Raw genomic sequence first — 27,384 nt, 5'->3', positions numbered from 1 at the left:
GAGTTAAAGGGGTAACATGGGGGTGGAGGGGGGGTGGGAGGGTCTCTCTGCTCAGCTGTGGCTGACAGGCTTGTGTCATTGTGGCCTGATGGCTTAATTGCTTTCACATGTGCAGCATATCCCTGGGCTCAGAACATCATGGAACAACCACAACACTGAAGCCTTAATGGAGAGCTAATGAACAACTGCAGCGCTGCAGCATACCCAAGCTCCTCCACCACTCTCTATGGCCTGTCTTTTGACTAGACACATATGTGTGTTTGAGGCCGCACACACACAAAAAAAGAGAAACGACTGCTCAGTTGCAAAATGTATTTGGTAAAGCTCAGTTTTTTAGGTGAACCATAGGAAATATGGTCAAATAAAGTGTTTTTAATCTGGTTGTAACCATCCTTTATACTAGAACTGACGAAAGGTCGCTAAAAAAAACATATTGAAATAATCAATGAATATTTTTAAAGTTGTGGTGTTCCAAAATGGCTAGAAATGTCTCTGCAGCTTTGCTTGCCAAACAAAAACCCCCAAACTCCTGGTCTCATTGCTTTTAATGGAATATGTACAGAAATTCGTAAAAACACATATACCCCACCCCTCCCCTCTCCCTCTCTCACATTCTCTTTTTAACTAATTACCCTCTTCTTAACATGATGGACCCGACAAAGTTACACGTCATTAAAAACAAATACATTTACTGGTAGAATGATATTATCCATTACTTTTCTCTCTTTAGTTTCATTTTTGTCTTGCAAATAATTTTCATCACCTGTATCAGAGTTCTTATTAGGCCAGAAGACATGGAAAGGAGAGGCCTTACAGAATTTAATTATAACACACACACACACACACACACACACAGAAACACACAAAAAGTCTCTCCACATCCTCTCCCCTCCAAAGTGGGGAGCATAAACAATATATTCTATGTAAGGTCGGTGAACAGTCGAAGAGGGGGTCCGTGTTTTCTTAGGGCCAGAGTGGCGAGGCAAACCATTTGTCTCCCAGAAGCCCAGAGAGGAGCCCCTCTGTTTGCTGTTCAGAATGAGAGGTCCAGCATTCCCAGAGGATCAACCTGAATAGACTGCTATGTTCCCCTTTTTTCACCATTTTAAGGCACAACATCATCTTTTTTTTTCTCCCTCTCATTCTTGTTTGGCATCCAGTATCACTGAATGGTTGAGTGTCCATTTGTATCTAGGCTGTAAGAATGGACCTTGCCTCTAATTTTCTTCAACTCCAAATAAACAAAACCAGGAGCCATCATTTCTAAGAAAGACTACCTCAGTTGCAAGAAATAATATACAACTACCTTACAGGTTAGGTTTGCTGTATGGATGCAGGATGTATAATCTTTTTACAGTTATTCACAATAAATTGCGACCACATTTCATATTTATACTGTTCATTTAGGTTACCCACATTTCAAGACAAACACATTCTAATAAAATAACAGCAAGTGAAATCATTGTCCATGAAGAAAAAAAATACATATATATATATGTGTGTGTGTGTATGTGTGTGTGAGAGAGAGAGAGAGACAGAGAGAGAGAGAGAGAGAGAGAGAGAAACAGAAAGACATTTGGAAAGGGAGAGAGAAAGAGTAAGTGCAAAGGTAATTCTTAGAGCCCTGGGGGTAGGGGGGGTTGCTTGTTTCTGCCTGCTCTCCCCCTGCTGTGTCATGCTCTTTTAGCCACTATTTTACTTAACTAGTTTACACCTTTCATCTAATCTTACTATTACATGAAATACGAAACCCCACAAACTCAGACCTGATGTGTCGTACCACTAGTGTGGAAAAACACTGAAGATATTTTATAGAGCTCATTAAAAAATTAAATATCTTTGGATAGAATGGAAGCAGCTGAATATAGAGAGAGATGGAGACAGACGAGAGGCAGAGAGAGAGAGAGAGAGAGAGAGAGAGAGAGAGAGAGAGAGAGAGAGAAAGGGGGGGTGCTTTTTACAGACTCATTATGTAGCCGAACAACCATCAACTATGCTAGTAAGGGATTCTAGGGAGCAACGCCAAGGGCTGTCCTTTGATATGTTCTATCGAGTACAAACCTTATAGTTTTAAGTGTTTACAAACTTAAATCTCATTTCTTGAGCTTAAATGCTCTTTCAGGATATAGCCCAAGTGCTGCAGGCCAGTGAGTCTACATTTTGTCTCGCTTCGCTATTACCTTCTCTAATTGCAGGGATGAGAATATTTTTTTTGCGCTTAGTTCTTCACACTAACAAATATCTGAATATTTCACTCTGCAGTGTTGAATCTCAGTTTATGGATTTTATGTACTGATATAATTATTTGTTTATCTATTTTAGTTGTAGCCATTATAGAATAAGCCTTTGTGCTAAATTAACCATGCTAGGAATCAAACATGCAACTTGGCGAATTACTAAGATCAAAAAAGTCAGATCAAATAAGTGTATAGTTAGGGCAGGGCAAGTTGTTCTGAATCTAGCAGTAGATGTTGTTTTGTTAGATCTCTTTGTTGTGAACCCTATGTTTAGCTCCTCTCATCTTTTTTTTTTCTAATGTTGTTTCTCATCTCGTCTTGATTTTTTAGCTGCCTTGTAATTCACGCTATCTTCTTCCTCTCTCAGTTTGCTATCTCTAATCTCTGCTGTATTTGTGTGTTATGGGTGTCTATAGTGTGTTCAGTGCCTTTATGCTAATTTCTGTCCTTTAGTCAGTTTTCTGTGTCACTCTGTCTACATTCTGGAATCCCTTAATGCCACTGTATAAAACTGATGAGTGCCATTTATTTTATGTATTGTCTCTTATAGAATTAAGTATATGCTGAAAATGTTAAGATTAAATATCAGTTAGATATTTAGGAATATACAGAGGGTGGGAGTGAATCTTTTTTTTTTTTTTTTTTTTTACTGTGAAGTTCATTATTTCTTCTAAATAAACCAATACAATATTTGTTAACATGGATTGTAATGATTTATAATCCTTTTGGTATATAGAGTCAGAGTTTCCAAATTCAAATGATTAATCTTTAGGTTCCCTTTTTTAAATGGCTGAATTTTGAATCAGCGCCTGGTTAGCTCAAGAAAAACAAAACATGACACTCTCTCTACTCATATATGCAATCATTTAATTTAGCCTGATTGTAATCTAAAATATAAAAGGTGTAAAATCATATGTATCATTAATTGATCCAAACTGTCCATTGTGTGTGCTTGATATTTCAGGTCTCCAAACTCTCTCTATTGTTGTGTGGCTGGGGTGTATTTCTGATATGCAGTATCTCTGTAGTACATACAGTGTCTCTGATCTTTATAGTCTCATCGGTGTGTAGGGTACTTCTAATCCGTTGTCTCTGCTATGTTTTTAGCTATTTCTGATCTCTGTTCTCTGTCTGCCCCCCCCCCCCCCCCCCCCCCCCCCCCCTGTGTCCCTCTCTATGTGTCTGTGTATGAATGTTTAGCAGGTCCAGGGTCACATGCCTCCTCTCATGATCCCCATTTTTCCCTCTGATCAGCGCTCGCTAGCGGCTGCTGCAGCTGCACAACAGGGATTCATCTACCCCCCAGGACTGTCATACAAACCAGGTACACGTCTCACTCTTTCTCCACCCCCCCTTTCCTTTATCACTCAACTGTGTACAGAATACCACAGGGGCATCAAGACGCCAAAAAAAAAAGACATATGCTCACATAATGGATCAACATGTTTCACGCTCAATGGACTGCATTGTATGCTGATATATGCCTAGCATAGCCCTATACACACACACATTTTATTTCATAAATTATCAAAACACTTCCTGTTTTGTCAAATGACTTGTGCTGTTGAGGGAGGATTTATTAGGGAGTCAGTGTGTGAGGGCAGAGCTGAACCCAAAGGGTGCATGATACTTCCTGGCAGTTTTACACATAAAAAACAATAGAGTGGATATAGCTCCGCTGGAATGTAAACAGCTTGTCAGCATGAAAGGATTTCTACCTCCATAACGACCTGCTGAAAGCATGGCTGTTACACAAAGCATCTGCCATACATGTGCATGAATTCACGCACACACACACACACACACACACACACAGAGTTTTTCTTTTGGCACATAATATTCCCAGGGTAAAAGTCTAGTCACCACATGCTCTAGAGATATTCTCCCACCTTTTTGTTACATTCCATTCTCCAATACATTCCTGAGTACAGAGACGTTGGATGTAAAGGAAATGCATAGTTCCTAATAATCAACCAATAAGGACCTTAGTCCTAAAATACAATTCTAGTCAATCTTATAGCAAATAAAAGAAGAAAAAAAAAGGAAGTGAAAAGAAAAAGGATGTTCAAGCGAATTGTTTTTAATTTATTGTAAGATTGACAAGAAAACAGAGAAATGTATTAACAGTCATTTGTCTGAATTACATAGACCATAATGTATTGTTTCTCTTCTCTTCACTTTAGTTCAGACTGTAGAATTAAGACTGTAAACACTGCTGAGAATTTTAAAAGAGACTTAAAATTTGCAGAGCTGTAGACTTCTAGGCACAGGATTGGAAGCACTGCTCCAGGGGAACAGTTGTTATAGCCATTATGCTACAATGTCATTTATCACATTTTGCTGAACAGAAGTTGACCTGCCTTTTTATATATGTTTAATACAGTAGAGTGAATAAACTGTGATATTTGCATGCGTACATGCATGCACGTGCACACACGTGCACACACATACACACACACAGATCTGTACATGCACAGAACTGTATGTAATAGGGTTCTGTGAAATGTCTGTTTGCTTGCATCTTTTCTTGCCGTCACAATAAACTCAGAGTGTGTGAGTGACAATTTGGATTCTCATTCTTTATAGGAGATAACTACCCCATGCAGTTCATTCCTTCTACAATGGCAGCTGCAGCAGCTTCAGGGCTCAGCCCATTACAGCTACAGGTATGTACTGTAATCCCTTATTACTTTACAGCATTTTGGTCCCCACAAGTCAATTTTGTCAGATTATGCTATCTTACTGGGGACTTCCGGTCCTCAGAAAGATGCAAATACATGGTACACACACACACACACACACACACACACACACACACACACACATGCACACATTCACACAGACCATCAGTTCTAACTTCACACACCGCATATGGAATTAGCTAAACAATAGCCCTGGAGAGTAGTTATTTAATAGTCAAGCCTAACGTTAATCTAAGTCTAATATAGCTTGAACAGCCTTTAAAGGACTATTAAACAAACATCCAGATACAGAAAGAAAAAGTGTGATTGGAAGTCTAATGTCAGAAGCAGAATGCCTAGTGTATGTATGTCATGTTATCTCTCATACTCATTTTACAAAAGTAATTTTTAGTGAGATGCAACAAAGTTCAAACTGTATGTGTATGTTCTTCCGGCCACATTTAAATTACCTGACACAGCCTAGAGGGTGGGAATGAATGAAGCAGTGAGAAATTGTGTAATTTGTTATGGAGAGTTAATGAGAGCACCATAGATGGCTTATGGACCTCTGCTCTCAGCCAAAAACAATAAGGCAGAGAGAGAGAGAGAGCGAGAGAGAGAGAGTGACATTTCCAGATTCTTCTCTGAAGGAGCCTACAACACTGAACTGAGCGCCTGAGAATATGATCTTATGATCTCATCAAATAAGTACTTCTTAAGTAAAAGTCTTTGTACAGTTATGAGAGCATGGGGGTATGCATGCAGTGTTCTTATTTTTTGTACAGTAGAACATGTCTTGACTAAAACCATAGCTAGAGCTAGACCTGCAGGGTAAATGCATGATTCACTCTCTCTCTCTCTCTCTCTGTCTCTCACACACACACACACACACACACACATACATAAACACATGCATATGTAGATATATACACATACAAGAAGAATGTTTGTTCATATCAGTGAAAGTGCAAGATGCCAATGTATCTATAAAAATGTAAATTAATTATTTATATCATGCTCTGTTAGATCAGCCCACTTTGACTGTTTGTCAAAAATCTCATATATTTCATTAAATCTGTGAACATCATGGATGGATTACCAAAATGCTTAATGTTGCATCAATGCCTCATAATGCCTCTTTGCTGGGTAGTGTTCACATTCTTTTCAGAGTCTGAACAGAGTTGTGCCCAGGCTTTGCTGTTACTGATAAAATAGCAGTTGTTGTGTATCGGAGTAGTGTCTGGTTTCCAAACACACTTGAAGATTCTCCTGCTCCTGCATGCTGGTGACATTTTTCACAATCAATGGTTGTGAGCTATAAGTCTTCTGTAAAACATACTGTTCACAGTTTCATGGCAACATCTCTCTCTCATGAGCACTTGGCATGGTTTGTCTGAAAAGCTGAAAGGTCAAGTACTATGCAAAGTACTATTATTTGTTACCTCTCCTAATAATACATTATTTTAATAACTGAGGTCAATATGAAAATCTAACTAGATGTATGAGTATATGCAGTTTTTAAGGATCCTTCCTGAATGATATCTAAATGGCACAAATGATATGATAATATGAGCATGGAAGACCCCCCCCTCCCCTGCCAACACACACACACACACACACACACCAATGCTTATCTTCCCTGTGGAAACGTTCCTCTGACTTTCATTTCCGTATAACTAAAGATTAATAACCTAAGCCTAACCAAAAGTACTTTAATCTTTTTGAGAAAAATGTTTTTGTTTTTTCTTTTCCCCCAAGTGTTGACCAACAGAATGTCAATTTTTCAGAAATTTATATGCGCATTGGGATGTTTGGTCTACATGATGCCTGCTCCACCTACTTCACACACCCATACCACACCCACACTTACACCCACCCACCCACACACACACACACACACACACACACACACCCACCCACACTCACACTTACACCCACCCACACACACACACACACACACACACACACACACACACACACACACACACACACACAAACTCATGTTCTCTTCATTTCTGTCTTTTACTCGTCCAGAGGGGATTTGTCAACACAAGCAGTCCATTTTACTCTAGATCCCAATCGCTTGCCGACGAAGACAATAACTTCAGTTGACTGTTTTCCCGGCTGGCAGATTAGCAGACAGCTCAGGCTGAGGAGTAGCTAGCTAAGGGGAATCTCCATCTCCCTCTGGAGGCTGAGTGGCCACTGGGCTTGACCTCATTTAGAAAGCCGGTGTTTGAGCCCCTCAGTTAGCATAATATTGTGCTAGCTAGGCTACAGCACTCGCTGCCGATTGAGGAAAATGTTGGGCTAATCATTTACATTAAATCAAATTAACACTAATGGAGGGAGACCCTGTCAAATAGCAGGGCAGCCAGGAGTCTTTTTAGGAGGCGGTTTGTCAATTTGTAATTTGGGGAAATTGCAGCATTGTCCTCCCAAAGGGATGCTGAAAGGCAAAGCCTTCCGATTCTGGCTTGTTTACGCTGCACTTTTGCTTCTAGCCTGGCATTGATTTCTCGGGATTTGCTAGTAAAAGGGGAGGAAAGAAAAAAAAGAAGAGACTTGGCGTTTTGTTTGTGTGACACTTCCTCTGTTTGCTAAACACGATTGTGCTAATTAATAAATTCACATTCCCATTGATCTGATGCAAACAAATAAGCATAAGGTTTTGCAAATAGTTTCGTAACGTACAGAGCCCTTGAGATGATGACCTGACTAGCATGAATATGCTCTGTCTCACAGTAGCCTAAACAGGCAGCTGACTGGTAGGTTGCCCCACACCATTCAGTCAAACCAACCCATATCTTTACATACATGTATTCAAATATCCATGCTCTACCTTAGAGCAGAATGCGTGTCGTGGCATTTGGGTCATGTAGTTTCAGAGGCTTGGAAGATCTCTGTTTTCATTTAATAATGTCTGGAGGGTCTGGCCAGCGCTCTCTGTCTGATAGCCCTGTCAATCTGACCGCACTTCAGGAGTCCTCACACTGGTGGCTGCGGTTCACAGCATACTTCAGAACTTTCAACAAGCTTCACAGTTTTTTTGGGTTTTTTTTGTGGAAGAGAAACTGGATCTCACAACAAACTTTCTGGATCCAAGGTTGACTGTGATGGGACCTTGATTGAGGCCAGTCCTTCAGAACGCTGGCAACCAATCATGGTTTTGCAATCAACCCGTTTCATTTGGTGGTTCTTTGTGGCTTCTGTGGTTGGAACAGACGTAGATGCTCAAACGGAGCTTCTGTCCTAAGCTTAAGAGACCAGAACAGACAGAAAAGGGGAGAGGAAGGGGGATGGCGGCGGGCTGGCTGATACTGTTGTTAATGGTATATTGGTTTTCCTCTTTTCTCTCTTTCTCTCTCCTTCTCTTTTTCTCTCTGTGCAGCAGCTGTATGCCGCCCAGCTGGCCAGCATGCAAATCTCACCAGGAACCAAGATGGCCGCCTTCCCACAGCCTCCCAACTCCTCTGGCACCATCTCGCCATCAGGCCTCAAGAGTGAGAAACAGTCCACAAGCCCTGTCACTCAAATGAAGGTACATTACATCAAAACCTCAGTGGCGCTTGCCTAAGTTTGTACTTTGCGAAAAAATTCCGACACTGAAGCTCTTGCAAAAAACTTCTCTTTTTGAGTGAAACCACTGAGATGCTAAGCAATGAAAATTAATTTGTGAAGGATAATCGTCTCTTTTTAAAAATCCTTCCTTTGCCAATAAATGAAAGGGAGTCATTTGGTTACATTAACAGTTATTCTGTGCAGAACCAGTCTTCATTGTCTGAGTGTAGGCAGAGTTCAAATCATCAGATCATTGTAGCCTGACAACAGTGTAATGAGATCCACATGTTTGTTTGGAATGGCTTAAATGAGAATATGGAGGTCATAACTCAGTGCTATTAAACAGTAGTTGCAGCGGAGAGAGAGAGAGAGAGAGAGAGTCTACTCCCTCCCTCTGTTGGCCTGATGCCTAGGTTCTCACCCCTCCTCTGTATTACGACAACCCCCAGTATCAGTTCCAAATTAGATCCATTCTAGTTAGCGGGCCTCCTAAACAAGGGAGTCCTGTCAGGATCTCGACACAAACGGTTCAATAGCTGTTTTGACATGCTGGATACATCTTCTCCTTACTAGATTGATTTTCCTGGGATTTTTCAAGAGACCGACTGTGGTATGAGGCGGTCACGTACCTTTAATAATGTTCATCATGTTGGCTGACTTCACAGACATTGCTCAGTTAATGACGGACTCCAGTGTCCACATATTTTGTACCAAACGTCTAACAGTAATTAGCAAAGATCTAAGGGTCATGTGTGCACAGGGATGTTCTGCTGTCAGAGACAAGCATTATTTTGGATTCCCTGAATTCATTAGCATCAAAGCAACACAAAAACAGTCTCCCCAGATTGAGTTCCCTTTAAACTGTATCTTAACGACTCTGGTCACAGTAGGTGATGTGGCATGGAAGTATTGGCACCACTGGGTGGGTGTTAAACTATATTATCATTTTTTATTATTTAATTTATTTTTTATTTTTATTATTTTATGTCATATTTTCTCCAGTACAAAGGTCTGATGAGCTACTGAACAGTAACTCCTAGGGGTGAATGTCTGGAACAAAATCTTGCATGTGTCGTCTACCTGTCTGGGTGTTATTGCATTGTTGCCACGTGAGTGACTAGTTTGTCCTGTTGTGCGTGCCGTAGGATGAGGGGACGCAGCCTCTGAACCTCTCGGCCCGACCCAAGACCATGGAGCCGCTGCTCTCCCCCAGCTCCCCCCAGCACAGCCTGTTTCCAGGCAACAAGACCAGCTCCGAAAGTCCGATACCAAACATGGGACGAGGCTCATCGCTGGGTGGGTACTATATACATACAGACACACCTTACTGTATATGCACACCAGATAAGCTTTGACAAGTCAAACAGGGTCTTAACTGTTATTGTGAGGCAAAAGCCTATGTTTAAAACTATGAAAAGCTCTGGTGCGGAAGCCTTGGCATGTTATTTTGTTTTTTTAAGAGTTTCCACATATCATTGTCTGTCCACATTAATGCTTTTTTTTTCTCACCCAGTCTCTGTTATCTGTTATTAAACTCAATCTTGGCCCTCTCATTACGCCCAGGCATTTTCACTGCTCTGTGGTTTGCAGTTCCTTTTTGCTTTGAGGAACTTGTGTTTCTCGCTATCCTGTACTGGCCACCCAAGCTTACCTCCCTTTCATCTGTTAATTATATAAAGTAAGTCTACAAAGAAGTTGCAGCCTGTGTCTTCCCTTTCAAAAGGAAGATGCACAAACAAGTTGAGAGGATGTAAATTATAATTATACTTGGTAAAAAGAAAAGACCCTCCATTCCCCTCATGCTGATTGCAAAGCCATGATCAGGTCCTAAGTGAGACTGGATGTTGTGTCACTCTACCTGATGAACAGTTTGTTTATTGTGTGTTCTTTACAGACATCCTGTCCAGCCTGAACTCAGCATCATTGTTCAGGGACCAGGACACAGTGATGAAGGCCATCCAGGAGGCGAGGAAGATCCGGGAGCAGGTACAGAGAGAACAGCTTCAGCAGCAACAGCAGAGCCTGGAGGTCAAACTTTCAGCACTTAGCAACATGACTCTCAACAGCAGAGATAAGGTTAGCGGCATTCATGCTGTATGTTTAACCCGTGCATTTAGTCTCACATGCACATACACTGTCACATCAGTAACCCGCACATGAATAACACTCAGACACATGTCGCTTCAGGTCTGAAGTAAAAAGCTCATTCATAAATTCATAAAAACTTCTATTAAATGTGGCAGGAGGTATTTAATGTCCTTTGTTAAGCATTATCTAACAACCATTTAAGCCTTATTTTCTTTTGAAAGGGAATTTTTTTTAAATGTGAACACATAGTCGAGTCGCCTTTCAGTCAAGGAGCAAAGACCAACAGAAATGACTCGATGTAAATGAGGAAATATTTACATGGCTACAATATTATCAGCTTGCTTCTTATCAGTGAATAATGGTTCTGGGACAAATCACTATGTTGGTCATTTGTTGTTAAATACCCTGTCAAGTCAGTAAGGTGTAGGATCATGTCTTTTTTCATAGAAATCACCTGTTTGGAAATGTGTACCGAGTTTGAGTCTGAAACGAAGTCATTTCTTTATTGCTACCCTTTGACCCCTTTACACTTTTGCTCCTACGTCTGGAATGCTGCTGTTGTGAATGTCTCTCAGTTTGATGTCACAGCAGACATTTCCTATCCTGTATTATGAGGTTGTGTGTGTGTGAGTGTGTGTATATTTTAGGGCCATATCTTGAATCAGCTACCGGTCAACTCATTGGTTCAGTCCCTTGAATGCTGCAGGGCTGTAAGCAATTTTCTGCTGCTGTATTGTAAATGAGAGTTTGAGTCGTTCTCGGGTTGCAGTGTGGATCCAGGCACGTGTGAAAGTTCGGCTACACAAGAGTCACCGGAACCTGCACTCAGATGCTCTCCTCAGCCTGCTGAGTGGTTTCTCACAATACCTTTTTTATACTAAAGCTCCCACACACACCCCCACTCTCAGAGAACTAGGAGGTTTGACTCACTCGTCTTTGAGAGAGACCAAGCTTCCTCTGATGTCTTTCTCTCACACCTCATTCTACTAACCCATGACTACATTATAGCACGTGGTTAAAGTTTCCCAGTCCTCTGTAACAGGGTGCCATCATCCTTTAAAACAAGATGATGTCTTAAAGATGCCAAGTTTTCTGACAAGATATGATGATAGCTGATCAGCTTTAAACACCTCATATAGTTGGGCTGTGCTTTAAATGGCTGAATAACCCATTTACTTCCCTTGAACTCCCAACAAACTGTTGCATTCTGTTCTGTTAGGCTCTGTTCTACTCATAGCACCCAGTTTTCATACAATTTTTGAGAGTGTTATAATAAAATTAAGTGTTTGACCCCTTACATCCCAAAACACTTTGTCCATGTAATTAATTCATTTTGACTTGTTTTGACTACGCTCAGAAGGTAGAACCCCACTTTTAGACATCTGTTGCCTGTTATCAAACAATAGTAAATGGGTTAATAGAGTGGGTTTCATATGGATTGTACCTTAACAATGTTCTTTCCCTGTACCCATTCTTGTAAGGAGTCAGTATCAAGTAAATATGGGTACAGATGTCTAGCAATGATTAAAGAAATCCCTTTCTAAAACTTCTTTAAATCCTTTTGGGTAAAACCAACAAACATATTGTAAAATGTTCATTAGTTTAATTCAAAATAAGTGAATAAACTAGAGTATGATCAAATACCTCAAAAGCTTAAGTGCTCATATTTATGTATGACTTGTCAGTGAGAAGAAGAACAAAAGATGACTGAACATAAATGGACCTGGTTTTCTGGTATTGGAGTGTCCAACACACTAGGTTTTCTATTCTGTATTCCTTTCTCTCAGTTAATTTCTCACTGAAAAAAGCTACCTAGAATCTGAGACAAGTTAGCCCTGGAATCTCTTACAGTAAAGACATCAGGATCAAGCAAACTGACATCGTTGGAGAGAGGGAGAGACATGGTGGAGAGAGGGAGAGAGGATCCTCATTCACCAAAGCTCTGAACACTGCTATGGCAGCCTCTCTGTTTACAAGCTGTGGCAAAGGATGAAGCATGTTGCAACCAGTGGGAGCAGGGAAGCCCATTATTTCATGGAATCGATTTGCTATGGTTTCCCCCAAATTAAAACTTGGATGAAACCAAATGCCCCATATGCTGATTTTTTTAAAAGTAATGACGTAAATTTATATATACACACACACACACACACACACACACACGCACATGCACACACACATATTTTTCCCACTGAGGTGGAAGGGATCCCTGGCGGACAGCCCTACTCCAAGTTCTCACTGGGAGGGAGATGGGTGTGGACAAGAAGAGAAAGAAAGAAAGAAGATCTGTCTCCTTTGAATCTGTTTTTAAAAGTGAAGAGAGAGAGAGAGAGAGAGAGAGAGAGAGAGAGAGAGAGAGACGCAGCCGTGACTCTTTTTTTCATGCACATGAATGTCGTCTGTAATCCCTTCATGCTGCCTTTGTAGGATCTATCCAGGTTCCTTATACGTTTTGCAAGAAGTCCTTTATAAATGCGAGGAACAAACCTCAGGCAGGCAGCCGTTCTGTCCCGCGCGGTTCTGCGGTTAGCGTGATTAGGGCTTCCAGTTCAGTGCTGACATGGGCTTTAGCTGCATGGTTTGCAATATAAAACCTCTGCAGATAATGTACACTACTGGCGACCTTGGCATGACTTAAAGCAACAACCATTCACCATCCAGCAGAACATGCTTCTAAACCAAATTTGAGGGGAGAAAAAGTGGAACAGAGCAGGCTGGGGTTTTTTTTTTGTTTTTTTTTTTTTTGTGGGGGCCTCTCTTTTTTCCACCGCTGCTCGGAGTGTGTCGTCTATAATTTTAGATATGGGGTGGCGAGCCACATGCTGAACTCATTTAAGAGATTGGGCAGCTGCTAATCAGAGGCAGTAAGCAGGATGGGAGGGGCGCTGAGGGTAAGGTTGCTTTGTGGGTATAGCTTTTCTGTCCCTTCTCTTATTTTCCTTGTTTTTTTGTTTTTTTTCTTGCGCAATCTTTGTTTTTTTTTGTTTTTGTTTTTGTTTTTTTTTTGGGTTTTGGCCCCCCCATTTAAAAAAAAAGAAGAAAAAACATTATATTTTTTTCTTTCTTTTCTTTCCACTTTGAAATGTAAGGAAGGTTATGTTGAAGAAGAAAAATTGCTTACTTTAAGTTCCTAATGCCCATCTTTCCCCAGCCTTTAATGTACCTAGTGCCAACCCATCTTAAATAATGAGCTTCCTTTTCAAACACCACTCCTTTGTGAATGCATTTATTTATCTTTTTATTTATTTAGATTTTCAACACTGAAGTGTTTTGTGGAAAATCCGTCCACTGTCCAACGATTCAGATGTTGCTTGACTAAATGTGAATATCATAAATTATTTTCAATTTTATAATATCAAGCCATTAACCTTCACGTGGAAGAATTTAACCAGCTGAGTGACACAGGACTTTCTGAAAGAATATGCAGAATAAAGTGGAATGAGAAGTGATATGGAATGACAGGCTGAATTTCCATATCACAAAGTACACCTTTACATTATGAAGAAATTATGCCTGCAGGTGAAGACTCTGTGTGATGTTTGTGTTTTGTGACATGCCTGAAAGAACAGATTTTCAAGCAATAGTTGATTTAAGGTTATTGGGTCATACTCAAAGGAACACCCAGCCCACTTATTCCAGAGACTTTGCTGGATTCTGTTAGAGCAAAAGGCTGTAGTTGACTTTTAGAAGAGTCCTGCACCACAGTATAACCGATGTTTCATATCAGAATTGCATTACTCCTTTTAATTAGACAGCCACATTGATGAAACAATAGTCAGATACAACATTCACAACAATCATGTGACACTGAACAAAGATTTATCACAACAAACTGATGTCGGTTTAGCCACAGAAACTTCATGTATGCATACATATATATACATATGTGTGCGGCTATTCTGCAAACTCAGAATGATCCCCTGCATCTCCTTCATTTGTTACCAAAGTCACTCATGTGCCCCCCAGTAGACAGCAATCACAAATTTTTCAAACTAGCCTATTAGTCCATTACATTAAGAAAACATGGCTCTCTTAATTATTTGTTCTAGATGCCACACCATCCGTTTACTTAATGTATGAAAAAAGTGTCTGTCAAATAGAAATATTTAACAAGCCACCTCCAAAGTCAATATAAGAACCAATCTAAGGTTAATCAAAACCCACATTTAGGTCTCAGCATGGAAAGACTGGAAGGCATTGTCAGTGCATTAACTATTTCTTTTATTAAGGGTTCATTCTTCAGACATTTAGTCCATGTATCATTTGATCTAGTGTAGCTCCAGCAGCTGAATACTGTACACCAGTAGTACAGGTATTCTATTCTATTCTATTCTATTCTATTCTATTCTATTCTATTCTATTCCATTGCATGGTTATATTAATTAACTACTGTTAAATGTCTTTTACTTCAGTAAGGATGCTGAATGTATTTGTTGTAGCATTGTTGGTTATCAGTATTGCATTGACCAGTAAAACCTTGATATTTTCATCTTTAGGAACGGGGCCAGTTTGAGGCTCTAGGGCATCTAGGGAAACTGGGAGAAGACTTCAAAATTGGACACAGGGTCATAGACCTCACCAGACCCGAGGATCTCGATGGTGAGCTCTCCTTCTTCTTCCCCAACTCTTGTCCCCTCTCCTCCCCACTCTTTCTTTCTTTCTTTCTTTCTTTCTTTCTTTCTTTCTTTCTTTCTTTCTCTCTTTCTTCCTTCCTTTCCTCCTTTCTTTCTTTCTTTCTTTCTTTCTGGGGCATACACTACAGCCAGGGCCATAACTGCTTAGTGTACAACTAAATGAGAAGCACTTATTATAGAACAGAAACTTTTTTGGCAAGAAACGAAAAATGCTTGGGAAACGTGACATCCTGTTTTCCCAGTGCCGTTTGTCTTTCAGACAATTTACACTAGTCCAGCATGTGTGCAAACAGGAGCGCAACGGAGAACAGGCCTGTTATTTCCCTCAGACAGGTTTAAACGCACCTGTTTCCATCCGTTTACAGACCATACAGAAGCGGAAACATTCATCAGAGTTTAGTTTGAAATAAGATCCATAAACAGAGGAGCTAAAAAATGCAGTTTTAATCATTCCTGAGGGGCTCTTATGAGGCTAAGATGTTTACTGAGAGACAGAAATGTCTGAACCAACCATTCCTGTTCCTCCTTTAACCGTACAGGGCCTTGTCTCCTCTTTAGCTTCCCTTTGTGGTTTTCGTCTCCTCACAGCAGAAGTATGCTTCTTTTCCTGTCAGCATATGATTCACTGGTATTTCTATGTCTGGCCAACAGGGGGCAGCAGCGCGGCCGAGGCGCGGATCTTCAGGGAGTCCCGGGGGAGGCACAGCAATGAGCCTCACATTAAGAGGCCCATGAATGCCTTTATGGTCTGGGCAAAAGACGAGAGGAGGAAAATTTTGCAGGCCTTCCCAGACATGCACAATTCCAACATCAGCAAAATACTGGGTAAAATGTTCTCTCCTTCATTTTTTGACTGGCCAAGTCTACTCATTCAGTAGTCTTGAGGAGACTACATTCTAACGATTTGATGAGGTAGTGAGGTCTACATATATCAGTATCTAAAGTTTCCTCTACATGATATTTGACAAATAAATTCCATTTTGAAATTACATAGTGTGTTCTAAATCTAATTACTGTGTAAGATTTTAATAATTTGGCCACTGTCAAATTCTTAAATTTGCATAAAATCACATCATGGTAACATGGTGATATAACGTTAATTTGAAGTATAGCCCATGAAAACTATATTGTCATACAGTTCTTGCTTGTAAATCTGTACGTATTAGTTGTTGGCTCATATGGAATTTCATATTCAATGCCACAGATATCCCAGTAAGTAATTTCTCATGTTCCTCACATTCTGTCAGATGCTGGGATGTCAGCCTAATTTGCTTTAGAATATAACATTCCAAAATTCCAACAACGGTCATCTGTTTCTAAACTGTGACATTTGTTTGACAAGCCCTAATATCTAATCATAGTTAGATACTTGTTCATTCATAATTAAATGTATACAACTTCATAGAGCATTCTGTCAAATTTTCTCTAATTCTAAGCGCACTTAAGCTGAGGGCTCTATTACCTTTCAGTCTGTAGTGACTCGATATAAATGTGAATGTGCAGTAAGGCCATTTGTGACGTTTGTTTCCAGTTTGAGCGCTGCACAAAGACAGCTGCTGTGTGGCCATGGCAGCAGTGATGGATGTGGGGAGTTTAAAAGCACTCTGTTAATTCGAACAAGAAACAGATGGCCATTCAGGACACAGTAAGCAGGGTGGCAATGAGAGCTGAACTGCTCCACTGTCTGTGAAATAACTTAACTTATGGATGTGGGAAATACTCTGTGAAGGAGTAAAAAAAAAAAAAAAAGAAAAAGAAAAAAAAGGTCAACGCAACAGTGTCTGAATCAGGTAGTGTGTTCTTAAGTTGAACATAACCTGGCACTGTGTTGAGTTATGTTACTCATTTGGTGGTGCTGCTTCGTTTTCCCGATTTGCGTTAGCGACGTGAAATTTTATCAGATATGATTTTACTCTAAAGATGTAAGCCTTATAAACAATTCATGTACCGTTGTTTGTTTTTGGTTACCATTTTAACTTCTTTTTGAAGGCAAGATCCTGATCTGCTTGTTAAGAGGAACATTTATGAGGATAACTTTATATTTATATGATTTGCCATTTGATCAGTAAATATAAACATTAATTATTCACAATAAAAAAAAAAAAATTAAAAGTGTTAACAATGTATTTAAATAAATGGTCATCAAATGCCCTTTTTTTTAAAAACCAAGAGAATAATCAAATTGGTCAAGATAGGTGCAAGGCTGTTTTTCTTAAACTCTAAAATTGACTGAGCATGAGTCAAGGTCTCGCTCTACAATGTGATTTGAACTAAATCTATTCTCTCCCTTAAAAAGCTTGAAAAGGAGACTTTGGGCAGCGCGCGCCTTCTCGGTATAATAACACAGCTGCATGTGAGGTTTGTGTGTAATACTGTAAAACGTAAATGGATCTTCAGTGTTTCCTGCTGAAAAGAAGAGAGTTTAGATAACCGTCTGTAAACAGTGAACCTCAAGGACAAGATGTTTCTCTGTGTCCTACACTAGTCCCATTGGCTGTTATAACTGGGCGTTTGTGATTCATCACTGCCATCATTGCTCTTGTTATGTCCTTTGGTGAGGGGGTGAAAGAGAGCATTTTGGCATTGCTTAAGTGATGTAGCTTTACTTCAGCATTGCTACTAATTTGGATTGACTGTTACTACCAACCATCTCTGAAGTCAGAGTAAATACTCCTGAATGTTTTTTTTTTGAGTTCATATATGTGTAGAAACTAACAATTAAAATAATTTTTCCCTGATCTGGAATTCATTGGTCAGACCCCACCTTTTCCATACTTTTCTGTTATGACCCAGATATCAGCCAGGTTCACTGAAGTGGCAGCCTTCATGAATATCGGAGAAAGAACAGGCTCTGCCAGTCTTGTAAATTTAGGTGGTTGCCATGTGAGCTATATATCTATGAAAAACCATAGGTAATTGCGCATTAAAATGCTGGGGGAGAAATATGATTAAAAAAAAAAAACAACAACAAGAAAATCCCTGTTTCTAAATTTTTCAAAATAAACCTTAGCGTCATGAGGGGAAAGATTCTCCCAGTATCAGAGGGGTCCTCTAATAGTATATGTGTGCTCTGTGTTGGTGTCTAGGCTCACGCTGGAAAGCCATGTCTAACCAAGAGAAGCAGCCATACTATGAGGAGCAGGCTCGTCTGAGCAAGATCCACCTGGAAAAGTATCCTAATTACAAATATAAGCCACGGCCCAAACGCACATGCATCATAGATGGGAAGAAGTTACGCATCAGTGAATACAAGCAAATGATGCGCTCTAGACGTCAGGAGATGCGTCAGTTCTTCAGTGTTGGGTAAAAGAAACTGACACATTTTTGGACATATTTGCCTTCATCTGCTTGCATGTTAGGGACCCCCATGGATATGTGAAGATCTTTAATCATCTCCACCTGTTCCCAATCTTTCTTTTGTCATCAAACAAATAATGAGAGGTCTGGTCCTAATTTCCATCCCCTAATAATTATATTCAACGTACATAAATTTATGTGTCAGACATATTTACTTGTGATAACAGAACATTTAAGAAACAGCTAGCCATGTCTTTGGCCAAACTTTAATTAATTAAAATTTATATAGTTCTTGAGTCTATTTTTCTATCCAGTCTATCCAAGCAAACTTTTTACCTACCATTAATGTTGCCCTTACCTTGTCAGTTCTCACCACCCTAATGTTGCCCTTACCTTGTCAGTTCTCACCTTTCTCCTCCTTTACCACAGGCCGCAGCCGCAGTTACCCATCAGCACAAGTGCAGGCACAGTCTACCCAGGTGGTATAGCCATGACTACCACACCGCCCACTCCTCATATGACATCGGACTGCTCAAGTGCGTCAGTAAGCCCCGAACCCAATATCCCTGTAATTCAGAGTACCTTTGATGTAAAATTGGAGCCTGGTACCATGGTAACAGGTGATGCCATCAATGGCAGGGATGAAAACGATGTGTTTGACGACTTTGAGAATGAGCCTAAATCGGACTACAGTAGTGACAATGACACACAAGGGACTGTCAACGCTAACTGAGCAGATTCAGTTTACCCTATCAACTGAGCATGCTTAGAATCCTCTGGATGTATGTACTGAGCATGCTCATACTCCCCAAAAAGGACCCCTACATACTGGGCATGGTCAGACTCCTCAGAAAAAAGTCCCCTACAGACAGAGCATGCTCAGACCCCCAGAACTGAGTGTGTGTGTGGAAGCGACCTGACAGATCTCTTCTGACCTGAGTGTGGTCAGAAGGGTCCCCCATGAACCGAGTCTGGTTAGACTTTGCATTGAGGGGCAGGACAGTTCATGGCGCTGAGAAGAGAACTTCTGCATTTTTCAGCTTTTTTTTTTTTTTTTTCCTTCTGGAGACTACTTGTATCTGGGGCTAATTGTCTTATTCAGCTATTGGTCTTAAAGTATTTCCTAATGTGTGAAAATGTTAAGATGTCTCCATTTCTATTTCAGTCTTTTTCTTCTGCAGAAATGTCCAGCTGAGCTATTGTCTGGGTAATCTTGTGCTGTCGGAACTTGAAACCTGTTGATAAAGCATAGATTTTGGCTTTCTCAGTCAAACTTTGTAAAGTGTACATTTTCCCAGTTTTTGACGATGGAGTTCTTAATGTTCACTCAGGAATGCTATGTCAGCTTGTGAATGTGTTTCTGAATTAACTATTTAAAAAAGAGAGTGTACCTGAATACTGCATACTAAAAAAAATAGTGGTCAAAGGTGCTTTTAGCACAAAGGGACAGCATCAAATCTTTGGTATAAAAAAAGAAAAAAAAAGACAGCATACGTTTTTTTCCCTTTGAACAGATTTGAATGTGCCAAATTTATTGATATTTGAAAAGATTTTGTCTTAATATAATTACACAATTTCATTTCTATTCATTGCCATCCCATTGCTGCATTCTTCGGATATGATTCTTTTTGTAGACTGGGTACTTTGACAGTTTTGCAGAATTCTCTGCAATTCTGTAATTATTTGAGTAGAGTTCTGGAACGTGTCACACATATAGCTGCTTAAGATTAGCTACACAGGGTACTCTGGGATCTGTGCTGTGATTCTTACTGTTATGTGCAAATAGTTATTTTTGTTTGTTTTTGTTTTTGTTTTTGTTTTAGCAAAAAGATATTATGACTTCCCAAGCTTACACCATCCTCATATTACTGATGCAGAGCAGTATACTCACAGTGTGTAAATAAAAAAAGAGAAAAAATGAGTCTAGGAAGAGCTACCATAGACACTAGCGGGTTTATAATATAAATATTGTAGTCTTGACATGTATATTTGACAAATTTGATAATAACTGAAAAAAATATTTTGATGATTCCTTCATCATTTCAAAAAAAAAAAAAATACCCAAGATATGACCACCATGATATGGGGAAACACAGTTAAAGACAGACATTGAACACTGAAGTTAAAAAGTGAAACACAGGCTGTAAAACCTTAGCAAGCTGTTTTCTGACTGGATACTTACGTCATGTTATGCTCCAAAGGCTTTTAGATTTTAGTGGAGAGACCTACAGGTGTATTTATAATTAGTGTTTCCTTAATAAAATATTTAAAGTAACTTTGCCATGATATATTGAAAGACAAGTGTACTATCTAGATTCAATACAGTATGCTTATTCATTTTGAAACCTTAATTACTACCATGTAGTTAATAGCAGTTGCATTCGGTCATACTGCAATGTTTGGGCACTGCATGCTTTTTACATATTGCACACAAGAGTAAGAAATACAGCGCACTGTTCCCATTGGTTCCTACTGTTCCTAATGGTTCTATGGTGTATTCAGTTCGGCTTGAAGACTAGATCTCATGTCAGAAATTCCTACCCAATCAAATTACAACTGTTGGCAAATACTCCAGAGGTGAGACCCCCATTTTGTTTACAATCGTAAACAAATGTCTAACAACCTATTGAATCTGACAACTTACCAAGTCAAACAGCTACATTTAATTAAGATTATATTTAGGCCATCAAATGAAATGAGTGAAGCAGACCTGATCAAAGTGACATTCAGAAAGATTACATACAGTCAGTTGTACAGGCAAACACCCCATCAGGAAGACTTTGAGTAACTTTGGATACACTATAGACACAATCAGAGCTAGATTGTAGAGTTTGGCTAGTGTTCAGATACCTTTATTTCAAATCTATTTTCTGAGCTGTTGAATAAAAGAAGAGTTGTAACATATTATGTTATTTTCTAAAGTGTGTGCTAGTCAGTGGCACCATTACCATGGTCAATAAATGCTAAAACAGCTATTGTCTATTTAAAAAATATTTATTAATATTTTTAAATGACTAAATTTAAGCTATTGATACAAGTTTCACAATTTCGTTATTACATTTGCTACAGTGGCTGGCTTAAAATGAACCAAACTGATGCATTTCAATTGCTCTGTAGTTTCAGTGTGAAATGATGTCTGTTACTCATACAATAACTTATGGAAAAGCTCTTTTGTTTTCTCCAGAGTGGTTTAATGATTTTTCTGTTCCTCGTATTTTAAATATTGTTTGCAATTTTAATGGCTTAATGTTGCAACAATAGCTAAGGGGACAGGAGAGGAGGGATCAAGTGGATACCACTCACTGATCCAAGGAACATTCTTTTACAATGGCCAGAATTGGAGAAGTGTAATATACTAGTGTATAAACTTCACTTGAATTTTTTTTTCTTTAAATAGCATAAAATAGCTTGTACACTCAAGCTGAATGTCATAATACAAGTGCAGAATTTTAAGCCAGTAAGACTACATATTTGAACATTAGGACAACCTAAAATACCCAGTATTGGAGAGTAGTGTTAAATTTCTTTAGATTATACATTCATTTTTGGTCTTTCTGTGAAATTTCAGTCTTTTTGGACATACCTTGATATGACTCATGGTACTGTGTTGACAGTTTCACGTGAATAGTCTTAACGATTTCCTCAAAAATAATTTAAAATCCTTTGTGTTTTTGTATTTTTAAATATATGAAGTTACACCAAGTATTTTTTACTTTTTGTAGGACAATATTTCCCAGTGTTTTAGTTTTCTAGTTTGCTGGATGATTTTTTGGACTTAATATATTTTTATTGACTATGCCAAACAATTTCCTGCGACATGAGCGGTCATAGACAATTTGGAGCTGAGACTTGATGTTGTATCGACCCGCAGAAAAAAGGAGAAAAAAATATGGAACTTTCACAGAGATTTTGGCTGAGATGTCATAAGTGTTCCAAGCACTGGATAGAAATTGTATTTTTTAAGGAATTCTGACTAATGTGAAATTGTTCTATAAAAAAGCATATAGTAATAGTTTTTTGTTTTTTTTTTCTTGTGGCTCGAAAGAGAATTTTTGGATTCATGTGAGCACTTCTTGTTGTTTCTAATGTGTTTTATTTTGAGCAGATATCCTCAGTGTTAGCAATGATTTATGCTGCCTGGGGTGTCCCTTCAACTGTAACACACACACACACACACACACACACGCACATGCACACACACCCTTGCAGTTTACCTGACTCAGTTTTACTGGCCACAAAAATTTTGTGTTGTATATTATATTTGAAAACGTATAGTGTATCTTAACATTTTGTTGTATTTATTAGCCATTATCGGCTCTAAAACTGTCAGTCCGTTGAGATGAGAAGACAATCAGAAAAATAAAGAAAGAAGTGAAAATGCTGAAAGACTTGTTGTTTATTATGAGCTAGACTGTGATTTTCATGTGATGTAGAGGTGGCAGTTATGTCTAAAGGGTTTAACAAGACAATCGCTTCCACTTGTAGCCGCAAATTCTCTCTTCATTTCTAACATACACGTTTAGACCAAGATACTTAACTCGTCTTCACACTTAGACAGTGTACCACATTGTGAAACAACTCAATATACACCATCGTCATTTCTTCTCGTTGGAAAAAAAAATCAATAAATAAAAAAAAGGAAGATCAACAGCCTATTGAAACTTCCTGGTTGTTGTGTGGATACAAAAACTGAATAGAGCAGCATAATAACTGATGTAGTTACTGTAGTGAAGACCTGTTAATAACTTTCTGTTAATAACTGGTTAGACGCACATTTTTTAGGAGAATGAAACGGGTTATGTATGCCTCTCCAAATTCCTCCACAAAAAAAAGGAACAAACAGAAGAGGCTTATGTTCCTGTTTTACTAGTTCACTGATAGGTAAAATCCTCTCTTAAGATCCTCTCTTAAAATACAAGAGGCTAATTTCTATCAGCAACATAAATATATGGACAGAGATCAATGTAAGTAATGCTTACGTACAATATCTAATTAGTTAACACTGTAAATTGTTGCTGTAAATAGAATTTTGAGCCTGAAGCTAGGATTCAATGGGAGTCAGTGTTTCCTAGTCATATTTCTCAGCATATCACTGGCAGATGTATGCACAAAAGTGGGCAACAAATTAAATTTTCCATCACCAATAAAAGACCATCACTTTTACCTTTTACTTAGATATTGGGCCTCCTTACATAAAATTCCATAATGACTTTATTAGCTGTGAGCGAGGAGAACTGAATGCATCGACATCTGACTTCTACATCTAGAGCTGATGGTCACAGAGGTAATGACTATTCATCCCAGTTTGGGCTGTGGCCCAGATATCAAGAGAAACAAAGAGAGCTGGACAGGTAAGTGTAACTCTAGCCTTATATAGAAATTTTAAAGGGGATGATGTTTCATGACATCCAATGCTTTTTTTCTGTTTGTCTGGAGACACACTATTAAACTAGGACTGAAGCATAGAGTGTGTGTGAAAGTTTGAAAAAAAGAAAAATGATTGAAGAAATATCTAACCTTTTCTAAATGGGATTGATATATTCGCATTGATATATTTGTGTCTTGATGTGTTACGGATCCTCTGTCACAGTTTTAATTTCTGGTATTCCACCGTTGTCTTATGTCCGTTACATCTTTGTTTTCATTTAATGAATGTATGGCATAATCCCCTTAACAGTGAGGGTTACTTACTGATAGATCAATAGACAAACTCAGTTTTATATCTTAATCAGTCCTTGTTTGCTTACCCATACAACAGTACCATCTCTATGTTAATTTTAAATCACTATGAATGTTCCTTAATGCCTGCTCTGTCAATCTGTGCTCCATTGTGCTGTTCCTGAGATGTGTTTTCAAATGTCTCAGGCAGCTGAATGAACCTAAAACCAGACCAGTTGGTACAGGCACTGTAAGTAAAGCTTTCAGTGTGTTTTGAATATTTGCGTAGTTACTGTGTATATCCCTCATTACTATACTACACCTATATCAGTTTCATCTGGTGTCCTTGTGTTATTCCATTGCCTTGTTATTCAGTTATCTCATGTCTTCCATGTCTTAGTCGAGCTGTAACTCAGTATTTTGCAGTTACGTTTTGGGCAGCAACATGTCATATTCATGTTTAAAGTCTCGCCATCATTTCTCTGACAGAGGTAGCTTCTCAAGCAGCAGACATTGCCCTTTAACCTGAGTCGATGAGCTGTGCTCATGCTCATCTTATCTAATTTTCAAACGATCCATAAAGAGATGAAAAGGATCAACCTCCAGTATTCTTTTGGGCCACCAGCTGATGTGCTTGATTGTTTGACTTAGCTTCCCACTGGTCGAGGCATCGAAGGGCAGATCTTTCACCCCTTTGCTGGTAATCGATAAAAGATTTTTTTCAGACAATTCAGTCTCTTTGACCAGGTCACATGTTGGATTCTGAAGGCCATTGGTCAGCATTAAAGAGTTAAATATTACAGTCAGTCTTGACACAAAATAACACTGATAATTAAGCAGAGTGAATCCACAGCTCTCCAAAGCAAAACAGCTGTACTACAGGTTACATAGTTTGCCTGTGACAGTAACTGAAAAATTGGATTGTGCAAGAGGGCAAAACTGTTAATTATAGTTTGTAAACATGAATTGTGCAGTGACCAAAATGTGTCATAAGATTTTGGGAAAACTGATGTTTTCCATCACTATCAGTCAAAAGGCCATGGGGTCATATTGGTGACGCAGACACAAAACATACAGTCTCTTTGACTGAGCCAAAGTCATGTAAAAGTCTGGAATTCTCTTTCTCTCTTTACATGTGCTGAATGTGACTGCACAGTCACTCCTAATTACTAGTTGTGGAGATTCATTTGTTTGAGTTATGTGAGTTGCATCTTACTTGCGAGTAACTGCACATCATAGAATAAAGCAACATCTGATATTTATTCTCGAAGGACTCAGTACATACAGTGGTGGCATACAACATGACTGAATAGAATATAACAACTATTTGAACTGATCTATACTTACAATAACTTTTTTTAGAAAATGATTTGTAAACTGTCAAGTCTTTGCCACCATTATTGCTCATTACGTGTCTTTATTAGACTTCCGGGGCATTTCCCAGGGACTGCAAAAAAAGACTAAGAAGACATGAACTCTGTGTTAATAGTTAGCTAGCTATGTCGCTTGAGGAGGAACAAACAAAGGAGCCAAAGAGCATACTTCTGGGGTCAAAGATAAGGATAAAAATCGGTCAATTCCTCTGAACAATGTAATTTTCAATATGACAAATTTTCAGTCTTTTTCATACATTCCCCTAAATTGAAAGCAGTGAAGACAGAAAGAGCATTTTAAAATGGAATTCATATAACTTTACTCTCTGAACCCATTAGCCGTATCATAATGACTGTCTGCTTTTTTCTTTGTTTATATGCATATATGTTTGTGTATGGTCGTGTGTTTTGTTACTTAAGGCCCCTCAACCCTGGACAAGAGCCAAAGGTTTTGTTGTGGAGTATACTAATGGCGCCTGATTCTCTCCTAAATCAGCAAGTACTATCAGCAGCCAGTGAAGAAAAAAAACACCCACTATTCACCATACAGCCATGTAATAAATCTGGGCTTCATTTGACAAAGCCAACATTTCCCAACAAAGATGTTTCACCATGTTTCATAACTTTGCTCTAAGTGTTTATGACTCAGAGGTTGAGCTTTTTTACTCCCACATCTAGCCAGCAACCTGACATAATTAATGTGTCCTTTTTTATTTTGTTTTAAAGCTAGAAATGTGCTCTGCGTATTCACAGATGACTGTCAAGGTACACTGAATGTGCGTAAGTTTCCAAAAGAGACAAAGGCTTAGCTACAAAGAACAAAGGCAGAGGTTTTAAGAGCTGCAGTTGGACTGTGTGTCGTATCATTGTGATAGTCTGTGAGGAGGATGAGGACGGTGCTCACCGTGTGACTGGTTAGGGTTTATTCAGTTTTATCACATGTACGATAATGAAAACACATATTTTTCTCTTTTAAGACATAAATCAAAGAGCACTGTAATGAACGGTAATTGTAATATAATGCGTCATCTGAAACTTTTGTCTGAAATCTGTCTGATTTGTAATAACGTGCAATTTGTCTTTTTGTCCAGCTATAGACTTCAGTTCCTTTTTTTTTCAGTGTAGGTTTCCTGGGATGTCCTCCTAGATTGTTTTTCAGATGGATGTTTTTTACAGAGAGCTGTGGCTTGAACTCCAGATTACCGTGAGGAAATCTGTCGTGCTTAAAAAGCTGTTTGTTACACAGACATGGAACGCATTCAGTACAGTCATAAACAAGTCAAGTAAAACAGGTGCCAAAATAGCCAGTGCCAAGAATGCCGTAGGCTGCAACTCAACGGAAATGTTCGTTTAAAACTCTGGAAGCAGGTTCCTCACACTGGATCTGTCCTCTTACATAATTTTGGCTGCGGCCCATGTTCATTGTCTGATCTTCTGGGGTGAGTGACGTTAGTATCACTTAGGCCTCCACAGCTGAATGGAAAAATGATGACTTAGTTTTCACTCATGGAAAAGTCACCTTTATTTTTTAATGGAAATAAGAACAAAACTCTGAATGTGCATGAAACTTTGAAATAAGATATATTTGAAGGTACAGTGTACCTGAGATGCATGTGGCCTGGAAACCCAGCTCCCACGACAGAAAGTAAACAGCTAACCCCCCTAACTGCTGTCATGTCTCTTAAAATTTTGTAACCAACATGGAAAGGGGCTCATGTACTAATTAGAGTATTTCAAGTGCTCAACACCATTAATTAGTTCTGATAGATAAGGTCTGAATTGATAATGACTTCAAAAAGTAACATGGAAAATTTGAAACTACATGGGTAATCTCTTGGACAAAAAAGTATATCCT

At 39.0% G+C, this 27,384-nt stretch overlaps 1 protein-coding gene across 1 annotated transcript in view; it reads left to right on the top strand.

Annotated features, from left to right (window-relative positions):
* LOC115813811 (transcription factor SOX-6-like) overlaps window positions 1–19,231 on the top strand; it is a 69,758-nt gene extending 50,527 nt beyond the window's left edge. Inside the window, exons 7-15 of the mRNA XM_030776448.1 lie at window positions 3,441–3,561; window positions 4,824–4,903; window positions 8,310–8,459; window positions 9,625–9,775; window positions 10,374–10,555; window positions 15,064–15,166; window positions 15,853–16,026; window positions 18,288–18,504; window positions 18,928–19,231. Of these exons, the coding sequence (XP_030632308.1) occupies window positions 3,441–3,561; window positions 4,824–4,903; window positions 8,310–8,459; window positions 9,625–9,775; window positions 10,374–10,555; window positions 15,064–15,166; window positions 15,853–16,026; window positions 18,288–18,504; window positions 18,928–19,231 (1,482 nt within the window). The remainder of the gene's footprint in view (window positions 1–3,440; window positions 3,562–4,823; window positions 4,904–8,309; window positions 8,460–9,624; window positions 9,776–10,373; window positions 10,556–15,063; window positions 15,167–15,852; window positions 16,027–18,287; window positions 18,505–18,927) is intronic.
* The last annotated feature ends 8,153 nt before the right edge of the window (window positions 19,232–27,384 follow it).

This window comes from Chanos chanos, chromosome 1 (genome assembly GCF_902362185.1).
Source record: "Chanos chanos chromosome 1, fChaCha1.1, whole genome shotgun sequence".
Lineage (NCBI taxonomy): Eukaryota > Metazoa > Chordata > Actinopteri > Gonorynchiformes > Chanidae > Chanos > Chanos chanos.
Note: the sequence above shows the minus strand (reverse complement) of the source record. Positions and strands in the feature narration are given on the sequence as shown.